The sequence below is a fragment of the Etheostoma cragini genome, chromosome 18 (assembly GCF_013103735.1).
Source record: "Etheostoma cragini isolate CJK2018 chromosome 18, CSU_Ecrag_1.0, whole genome shotgun sequence".
Taxonomy (NCBI): domain Eukaryota; kingdom Metazoa; phylum Chordata; class Actinopteri; order Perciformes; family Percidae; genus Etheostoma; species Etheostoma cragini.
The window spans coordinates 18,154,424-18,164,871 of record NC_048424.1 but is presented as its reverse complement, the minus strand read 5'-3'; the positions used below and the strand labels follow the sequence as shown (position 1 = coordinate 18,164,871).

Here is a 10,448-nt window from a genome sequence, read left to right as displayed (position 1 = left end):
ACATTTTTCCATACCTGCTACACAAGGACCTATACAATCCGATCCAAACATATGTTTTCACCGATGTAACTTATAAGCTCCATGCGTCCTGCTTATCAAATACAGTCATACGCTGGCATCAATCCACCAATTCCCGTTGACTTTTATTTTTTTAATTAATGAAAATGGTTGGCCAATTTATTTGTTGGTTAGGCTAATTACATGTTCCACTGCACTACAAAGCGCACCGCTCCACATTTCCCAACCGGGAGAAAAAAAAAAAAAACTTGACTTTAATATATATGTATTTTTTTAAGGGCTTCTTTCCCTCTGAATGCATTGCACGGTTTTTAATTCCTTCAATTACCCCCCTTTGAAATAATCCATTCAAATGAAGAACGTTCACTGGTCAAGCTTTGAAGTACGTCTGATCCGCCTCTTATTGAAAACCCGATCCATTTAAAACTTTTAATTGCATTTCTGTCGCTAAATCCTACTTCTAATCCGATTGTTCTGGCCGCATATCACAGCTTTTATCTGGTGGGGGAGAAACTGGGCTCTCTTGGCTTGAAATGAAATCAAAAAGAAAGAAAAGAAAGGGGAGGTAGTCTATCACGGTCCCCTTTTTTTAATCTATCCATGTCCACGGTTTATCAAGGTTGCTGTTGTGAAGACCAACTTGGTGTTGTGTGTCTCTTTGAGCTCGTTGTTGGATTTCTTGGTGACATTTGATGCATGCAGCTATAATAATCTTGATGCTGCTGCCTTCTGCTGTTGATTCTGCTGCTGTGGCAGCACGTTTTATCGCCTCATGTGGTTGCTTACCCCCCCAAGCTTATTTGATTAAATTTAGCTCTCTCAATTTTGAAAAGTAGATCACAGATGTGTGTCAAAGGATTGTCTCTTTCCATCTCTGCCAGGAGGAGCCCATGGCAGGCTCCGTGTCGTCAACAAACAAAACAGCACAGGGGAGGTGAAGAAGCAGGGAGCAAAGGCAAATAGGTGGATGTCCTTTACATTTTATTTGACAATGTATGAATTATAGTTCCCTGTCATGCCTGCTAGACATAATGTGAAAATCAACAAAAAAAAAAATACTTTTATATTTTATTTTTTGAATAGTGTGGCTAACTGGCTACTCCTGCTCCTTGAATGCTCGTGGCCATTCCTGTGCTTAACATTCAACCCATCGTTCCCATTATTGTGTCATCCAACATTGACTGAGGGTGGAGCTTCAGTTAAGCTGAAATCCACCGATGACAGGCAGTATCTTTCAATCATGTGTGTTTGGCGGCGGTGGGGGGGGGGCTGGGGGTGGAAGAAGAAAAAAAATCTTTGATAGATCATAAAACTTGGAATAATGGATCTGGGGGTCTACTGTAATCCAATGGCCTTGGTGCTTTAGTACAGGCCTCTCCATGCTCAAAAATAGCCTGCATCGATCGTTTATTGCAGGTGAAGGGACTAAATTATTTTCCAATCCCATTTTATTTGACAGCTTGTGTATGTCACTCTAGCAAGAGGAGGAGCTGATCCGCAGGATCTCTCAATTCCTCCTCTTTTATTTCGTAATTCCACTCTTCACAGCCTCACATCTTTGGTTTGGTGATGGTGTGTTCAGGCCTACACGTAACAACGAGCTCCTCCTTAGGCAACGGGCAAGACAAACACCTCTGTTTACTGTAAGCAATTGTGTGTTTACTCCTGGGCCTCTGCCCGCAACTTCTGCTCAAGCAGACAGGTGAAAAAAAGACGTCACTTGTCTTGTGTTCCATTTTTTTTTTCTTTTTCAGGAAATGTTTTGTGCATCCATGTTGGCACACAAAGAGTTGATGTCTTCATTAGCCTTACGTCTTTTTTTTAGCATGTTTTCCATGAAGCAGCGTTGATGTTGCTCAGAACTCTGTGAATTTGTGAGTGTGTGTGTGTGTGTGTGTGTGTGTGTGTGTGTCATTGCAGAGCTCTATTCCCTCCTTTGATAGAGCGGAAGGGATAAAAGCCTTCTTTATGTCTGTGAAACCGGATGTGCAAGAGCTGTTCTGAATATTTATCAGATGGCTTGACCTTTTTTTTTTAATAGGCAGAGCATAAATTTGACATCAGCAGTGAACGGTATGTTTTGTGACTGTCTTTTTGTTTGGGTGGGGAAGAGAGTGGTAGAAAGATGGAAAGACAGGTGGTGTGTGTGTGTGTGTGTGTGTGTGTGTGTGTGTGTGCGTGTGCGTGTGTGTGTGTTTGTATGTCAAATAGAAAGTCGTAGAGGGGAGGAAAAAGAAGAGAGGCCCCTTTTTTCCAGGAAAAAATATACTAAATATACTAATCCAGCATTTCTTTGTTTTCCCACAGATCTCTGGATCCAAATGTCACCCCCCTTGGACTCTACCCTGGTCAGGGACCAGCAGTGTGTGACGAACAGGCGAGTGGAGCCTGCGGTGGCTCTCTACTGCGTGGCTTCAAATTGGCCCTGGCTGAGCTCTGCGTGGAGCAGCGAGTGAAGAGTCCTGCCACGGTCTGATGTCTCAGCATGGATGGAGTCAGTCAGAGGACCGGCTACCACTAATGAGACCGTCACTCTTCAACTGAGGACTAGCATTTACAGGATTACTCCCACGGCTTCCTTCTCCTTTTTCAGCTAACTACATCATTACCAAACTCTCCTAGTTGGACTTTTCGTGGTTCTGCTTTTTGGTGGATATATTACGTCATTGCCTTTCTGATTTTCACATTTATTTAATTCCCCTCCAAGTTTTTTTTTTATTGTTGGTTTTTCTTTTCCTGTTTTGTTTTTCCACTATGGAGTTTCTGGCTGGACCTTGGAATAAAGATTGGGCTTCATTCTTGCAATTTTGGTTGACTGTTATCCTAAGCCTCCAAATGCAATTCAGCCCGGGTGCCTCTTGCCCGGACGAGTGTCGTTGTGACAAACCGTTCGTGTACTGCAACGAACGCAGCCTGACATCAGTGCCTCTGGGGATAAAGGAGGGCTTCAAGGTCCTCTTCCTACATAACAACCAGATAAACAATGCTGGTTTCCCTGTGGAACTTCACAATGTGGCCACAGTGGAGACTGTGTATCTGTACGGCAACCAGTTAGACGAGTTTCCCATAAATCTGCCCAAAAACACCAGGGTCCTGCATCTCCAGGAGAACAATATCCAAACCATCTCCAAGGCAGCCCTGGCCCAGCTGACTCAACTGGAGGAGCTGCACCTCGATGATAACTCCATCTCCACAGTGGGGGTGGAAGAAGGTGCCTTTAGGGAGGCGGTGAGCCTCAAACTCCTCTTCCTCACCAAGAACCACTTAAGCAGTGTTCCAATTGGCCTTCCCGAGGACTTAAAAGAGCTGCGGTTGGACGAGAACCGCATTGCTCACATCGCTGAGGAGGCCTTTCAGAATGTGACCCGCCTGCAGCGCCTGCTGCTGGACGGGAACCTACTCACAGACGAGGGCATCGCGCCAGGGACCTTCCAGGAACTGGCGACCCTCCGTGAGCTGGCCCTGGCCCGCAACTCCCTCACCTTCCCTCCTCCCCTCCTACCCAGCCAGTCACTTGTCAAACTGAGCCTGCAGGAGAACCAGATCGACCAGATTCCCGTGGCAGCCTTCGCTGACCTAAACCGGCTGGAAAAACTGGATGTCTCCAGCAACCAGCTCCAGACTCTCACCCAAGGCGTGTTTGACGGCCTGTCGAGCCTCAAGCATCTCATAGTGCGGAACAACCCCTGGCGTTGTGATTGCGCTGTGAAGTGGGTGGTGGTGTGGCTCAAGTCCTTGCCCCCCTCCATCAACGCCCGAGGGTTTGTGTGCCTGAGTCCGGACATGGTGCGCGGCATGGCAATCCGAGAGCTCACGCTGGATATCATAGAGTGCCCGGTCGACGCCGACCAGCCACCCTGGCCCACCCTCCGCTCCACAGCCTCTCCTCCGCCCACAACCACCGCCATTACCACCATGATTTCCACCCTCATCACCACATCCATCCCGTACTTCTTTGACTCACCCTCCCCTCCCTTACCCCCAATCCATAACAACCCCCCTGGGCCCCTGCCTCCTTACGAGGACCCCCTTCAGATCTCTTTCCCCGTGGTCAACTCTACCAGCATAGAGGTGAGCTGGGCTTCCTATTTCACCGTCACGGCCTACAAAGTAACTTGGGTCAAAAGGGGCCAAAGCCAAATAAACGAAGGGATGATGGAGAGGACGGTGAGCGGGGACCGTCGGCATGTTAGCCTCACCAACCTGGAGCCCCGATCTGTGTATCGGATCTGCGTGCATGTGCTGGACACCCTAAATTCCTACAGGCCCGGAGAGGATACTATATGCTCCGAGGCCAGGACCAAAGCTGTTGTGTCTACCAAGGCTCCGGGTGAGCAAGCTCCTCATGAGAGCATCAACTCCACGCTGCTCATGGCTGCGATCATAGGCGGGGCGGTGCTCATCATCCTGTTAACACTGCTCAGCCTGTTCTGCTGGCACATGCACAGGAAGAGCCGGTCGGCCTCGACCAAGTGGAAATACAACCGAGGCAGGAGAAAAGATGACTACGGCGAGGCTGGAACCAAGAAGGATAACTCCATTCTGGAGATGACCGAGACCAGTTTCCAGATAGTGGCGCTGAACAATGAGCAGCTCCTCAAGGGAGATTTCCGCATTCAGCCCATCTACACACCCAACGGGGGCATCGGATTTAGAGACTGTCACCTAAGTAACAACAGCATAGCCTACTGCAAGAGCAGCAACGTGCCCAGTACAGAGTTCTGCCACACGTGATGCAGCAGCAAATAGTACAGCCGCATTCACACACAAATACACACACACACACACACACACACACACACCAGAAACGCTTGAAAGTGCATAATACATACACCCACACACATACCGTTTGTGAAGACCACAAAAAACATAGAAATTCTAGTGAAATATAACTGTACTATATATATTTCCAAGTTCTGTCTACGATGTAATTTATACTGTGGATAATAATGTGGGATTCTCTGCTATCTTTTTTATTCTTAGGAAAAGAGATGTTTCGTTTTTTTTTATAACCAGCAGGGTTTTGAAAGTTGTTTTAATGGTCAGTACTGTACATGAACACGGATTTGTACAATCACGGCACCCTGGGTGTAGCTTCCGACGGATGCTGTCAGCCTTGGAAATGTTGGGGCGCTCACAGGGCTGGGATCTTTTGCTAACCACAGAAGCAAAAAATAAGGCCTGTTTATTTTTTACTTTCTTTTGCTCTTTGAAACACTGCAAACCCTCCCCGGTACAACAGAACAGTAGTAAAGACAACACAGCACAGGGGGAAATCCAAACACTGCTGATTAGAGCGCTGTTGAAATATAGCACTGGTTCATCGGTGGTATGTTTAAAAAAAGAAAAGAAAAAAGAACTGAAGTGCACTTTCTTATTAATGGAAACGAGGCAGGAAATGAGCAGAGGTGGTGATCGCATGGATGCAAGGGATTGTGGGTGTCAGGAGAATGTCATCGGTGCTGCCGAACAGCCTGGGCTGAGATTTCCCAAAAGTGCCTATTCGCTAAAAGCATCTTTGTTCGACTTGTTTAAAGTGGCGCAAAGGTGGGCTTAGTCAAAAGATACTTTTATTAGGGAAACTCTGAAAAAAAAGGATGTGTCGTTTTCAGCACATTTGTGTGTGTTTTGCTAGCAAGGAGGTGTAATTATTAACATTGGTTTAAAAAGGGTACAAAGGATTATTGCCCTGAGGTGAGGTGCATGGCCGTGCTGAGACTTGCAGATCCTTTTTGAAGAAATTCCCTAATTGGTCCCCCCCCACATACACACACACACCCTGTTTTGGCAAGTGAGGCCACAAGAGGGCAGTTTCCCTCTCCGTCGTGGGTGGGACAGAGACAGAGGAACAGAGGGCAAGACAGGCAGAGACAAGGGGGGGGGGGGGGAGCCGCATGGATCACTTTACCTCCACCATTCCCCTGGAGTCCATTACCCAGACGACATTACTCATGCTCAAACAGCAATGTTTGGAGTATTATTGCTCATCGAGCTACTTAATGATGTGGAATCATTTAAAACTAACAGTGTTTTCCGTGTTTGGTGGCTAAATGATATGGATTTTCACAACTGTGGTCTATCATGTAGTGTGTGTGTCTGTGTGTGTGTGTGGAGAGGGATTTTGAGAAAGCACACGCACACAAACGATAATTATACACCCACTTATTTCAACCTTGTCCCGGCGTTCATTAGGCTTTTTGATAAATTAGGAAATTACAACAATGGGATCGCGCTCCGCCCATCATCCTTACAATGCTGAGCGCCTGTGACTGAGCAGCTCATCTAGCGTCTCATCATTTACCCCTTTTGTGTACATTTAAGGAACCGTCTACTTCGTTTATGCTTGGCTCGCCTGAACAATGCACCTGCTCACTTCACATCATTAATCCCTGGAATGATGATGATGATGATGAGAGTGACGACGATGCTCAACCCTATCTACCCTCATTTTCTGTCTTTCTCTCCCTGTCTGTCTTTGCACTTTTGATCCCTACACGGGCTCCATTAAAACACTTTTCCCTTCAGCTCGCAGGCTGTGGTGGCAGCTCTTTGTGTGCAAGGTGCCAGTGAGAGGTCTTCATTATGCACTTCTAAAGAAGACTATTTGATTTGACAAGATTTTTTTTGAGGGACCAAGCTTAAAGATTTCCCACCCTCGACCCCTGCGGCCCCCTTTCCCCCTGCCACTCTTTTCCCCGCTCTCCTCATAATCCTAGACCAAAAAAGGGAGAAAAGTATGTAGGCCTTATTTTCACTTGGCTGCATAGAGCTCACGCTGGGAGAGCGAGCGTGTTAACTCTTTGCATGGCGTACGGATTCAGCTGCTCGGACACACTGTACACGGTAGAGAATCGACACAAACTGGGCCAAGCATTTGAAGTGAAGTGTTTTTTTTAAAGGGCTTGGAATCAAGTTATTCAAGAGTGTCGTGATTATCTCTGTGAGGATTTACCTCCTGCCGTGGGGATATCTGAAAAAAAAGATAAAATAAAGTAGCTGCACTAACAGCTAACTAATTCCAGCAATAGCTCCGATCATAATCCCCTGGACTTTAAAATTAAAGGTGCTGCGCAGACTTCCCCAGCCCCATGCGGTGTTGAAAATCTGTTCAACCCAGACATACAGTAATTCTAAACATTAGCTAAATTTCCATCCACTTGTCAATTGATTTTTAAGTTCGGTAAAATAACTTATGTGAATAAAGCTGGTAAAAGTGTTTTTCCATCCAACGGCTTTAAAGCAAATAAAAACCTGTGCGTAGTGACGTCACATGCTGTTTTGTGATCAAATTGGTATATTGAATGGATTTTAGACATTTTAAGGTGTTTCCACTGATTTTCACACTGAATCGCACAACCTTCAAGCAATGCCGTCCACCAACAAATGATCAATATGGCACAAGTTTCATTACTTATGTGCCAGCTGATAGCGACATATCAAGCTACGTCTCTATGTTGTTTGAGTCGATATTCATAAAATCCCGTTAAATGTTACTGTTTCCATAAGGCATTTTTCATTCAATAACACTTAATTCGGATAAACGTAGCTAATCTGTCTTAATTTGGTGTCACGTTTTAAAATCTTGTTTTCCGTAAAACAATTTAGATATACGTGACATATTTGTGGGTTGTCCTTTACTAGCAGCTAATATGTTGAAAATACAAAATCTCTTTGATTCAGAAACATTTAAAGCAATAGTTCAGTTTTTTGGGAAAATACTCCTATTCACATTCTTGCAGTAAGTTCTATGAGAAGATTGATACAACTCTGATGTCTGTACGCTTAATATGAAGCTACTGCTACTAAGCTGGCTAGGTAAGCTTAGCATTAAGACAGGAAAAAGATGTAAAATCACAGAAATGTCACTTTTAGGCTTTTTGTACGGGAACAAACACAATGTAGTGTGTTAATGAGTGAGCTTTTCAAGGTGCTGGTAGGTTGATTTTGTGACCTTTTGACAGGACCAGGCTAGCTGTTGGCCCCTGTTGCTTTATGCTAAGCTAAGCTAACTGGCTTCTGGTTGCAGCTTTATATTTACTGTACATACAGTACACGGACGGTATCAATCTTCTGTGTGTCAAACTATTCCTTTAAGTCAAAAGTAAGTAATTTTGCTAAAAAGTTGCTTTGCATTGCAACAAAATCAATGATTGTAATGATAATGGGGGCGTGGTGTCTTGTTTTAAGCAAAATAAGATTTTAAGACTCACTTCTTCAACACATGACATGTTTAGATGGATCATTTTTTATGTTGGGTTTCTTAACAATAAGATCTTCTGTGGTTATCAAAGCATCCCCACTTTTTATTTGAACATTTTATTTATATGTGTATTTTTTTTACTAATATCCACAGCTGATCATAACCCCGACGCAGCAACACTTGAACATTTTACGTCAAATATTGTTTATCATTCTTTCTTATGCCCTATTTGAAGTCACATGCTAATCAAACGAGAGGCGGGGGTCAAACTGTTGCAACATATAGCATCTCGCCTGTCTGTGAATGTGTAACGGAGACAGATATTTGCCTTACCTTTTATGCAGAACTGAATGATTAACTAGAAAGAGAGAGACAGAGAGAGTGAGCGAGTTAAATGGGAGGGAGAATAGATGAGACATTAAAAGACGGCAACAACAGTGCTGAAAAGAAAGCACATTTCCTCCAACATACTGCTGCCACGGCGGCGGCGACAACAATAACAGTATTAACGAAAAGAAACAACACTAAGCATGACGCACGGTAGCTAACCAGAGACTGTTCATCCATAGTGCCAGACTTTAAGCAGTGCATGGCTAATGATTCATCCAGACAGGGGTGTGGGGGGGGGCTTTGGTGGTTGTTTTGCAGCATACATTAGTCTTCATTTTCGACTTGCTTGATGAAAGAAACGCGGCCGCCGCGCCGTGACCGATGGAATTACACAACAACGCATCACAGACGGTTAGCGTCGGATTATTACTGTTTCTGGGTGCCGGCAAGTCATTTCCCTTACAGCCCGCTTGAATCATGTTCACAATAATTGTGTTTAATCTCCCCGACTGGTCAATTCAGACAGAACACACACACCCAAGTGGTTGAATAACATTTTCTTCCTGCAGGCAACAACTTTACTGCAAATAACTATTAGCCAGTAACATTCATTCAAGAATTTTTGCATGTACTGTATTTAGCTTCATAGCCTTGTTTTATTTTTTTATCATGCAAGGTTTGGGATATTGTTTTTGTTTTTTTCTCATGCAATCACCCCAGCGGTGGTTGAAGTACAATACGAGCAACCGTACAGCAAGGTTTAGAGAAAAGGCTGCAAACATACAGTGCATGTAAAAACGGCCGTCCTGGCTCCTCATCGTGTTACGTTAGCGCCATCCACACTGAGTTTTCTTAGGAACCAAAGTTAAATTTCTGTTCTCATGATGAAATATTGTTGTTGTTCCATGTATGTGCCTTGAGGTTGAACTTACAATGTAAAGTCCTTGAAGACCTTTAAATGTTTTTGCACAAACTGTAAATACTTAAGTGAAGCTTTTTGAAAATAAAAGAGCCATTGGATTTGAGCGATCACTCCTTTTTATTTATTTTATTGATGGTAGACGTTTGTACTTGTGTTTAATGAGTGATCCCGCATTCTTTGTCTTTGACATGTTGGTTCTTTGTGCTGGCAGGCTGTCATGCTTTCTGAGGACAGGGTTGCACACAAAACAAAGGTCAAGCTAAATCTATTTTAAGTCAGACACTGTAATTCGGGATCAAAGATTTGTGCTGTACCACACGATGCCAAGTAACCCTCTTATTTCTCCAGAAAGCTTGAGACGTCTTAGCGAAGCCACCACAGCTTAGCGTTTAGCTGGGAAAAGTCCAGGATACTCTCTCATTCTACTTGTATGGCACAACTAAGTCCAATAATGGGCTCTTCCTAAAAAAATCCCTGTGTTCTACCAAAGCCTAACTTTTTTTCCCCCCCTCCTGTGACCGCATCCCAATGTTGCCTTTGCAACCTCCAGCCCAACCCTAATTCACTATGACAATTGACCACACATATTCAGCAGTCTGAAACACAAAAGGGAGTGTCACTCAGTGTTTTTCTCAAAATCCTCATATGTCAAAATGTGATTTTATTGTTGTAAAATTGTAGGATTTTTAGGCAGGCCAAGTGGCTGAGAACTGAGACTTTGCCACTAAAATAATTGACGTTGCTGTTCCCTTCTCCTTATGTGTTGAGTAACGAGCAACGTGAAAGATTTGGAGTGTGTGATCTCACACGTTTGCTTTCATCAGTTGTTGTAAGTCCATCAACTAAGCTAGAAGAGTCCTTACTAGTCTTGCATTTCCAGACGTTCTGTACCTCCGCAGTGTTGTGACAGCGATGCAGTACGGTTCTGGCTACACCAAGATCTGTTCGGGGATAGCGGGAAAAACACCTTGCCTTGTT

At 44.4% G+C, this 10,448-nt stretch overlaps 1 protein-coding gene across 1 annotated transcript in view; it reads left to right on the top strand.

Annotated features, from left to right (window-relative positions):
- flrt2 (fibronectin leucine rich transmembrane protein 2) overlaps nt 1-7,132 on the top strand; it is a 58,869-nt gene extending 51,737 nt beyond the window's left edge. The window contains exon 2 of the mRNA XM_034900731.1: nt 2,326-7,132. Coding sequence (XP_034756622.1) covers nt 2,773-4,752 — 1,980 coding nt within the window. The 5' untranslated portion in view covers nt 2,326-2,772 and the 3' untranslated portion in view covers nt 4,753-7,132. The remainder of the gene's footprint in view (nt 1-2,325) is intronic.
- The last annotated feature ends 3,316 nt before the right edge of the window (nt 7,133-10,448 follow it).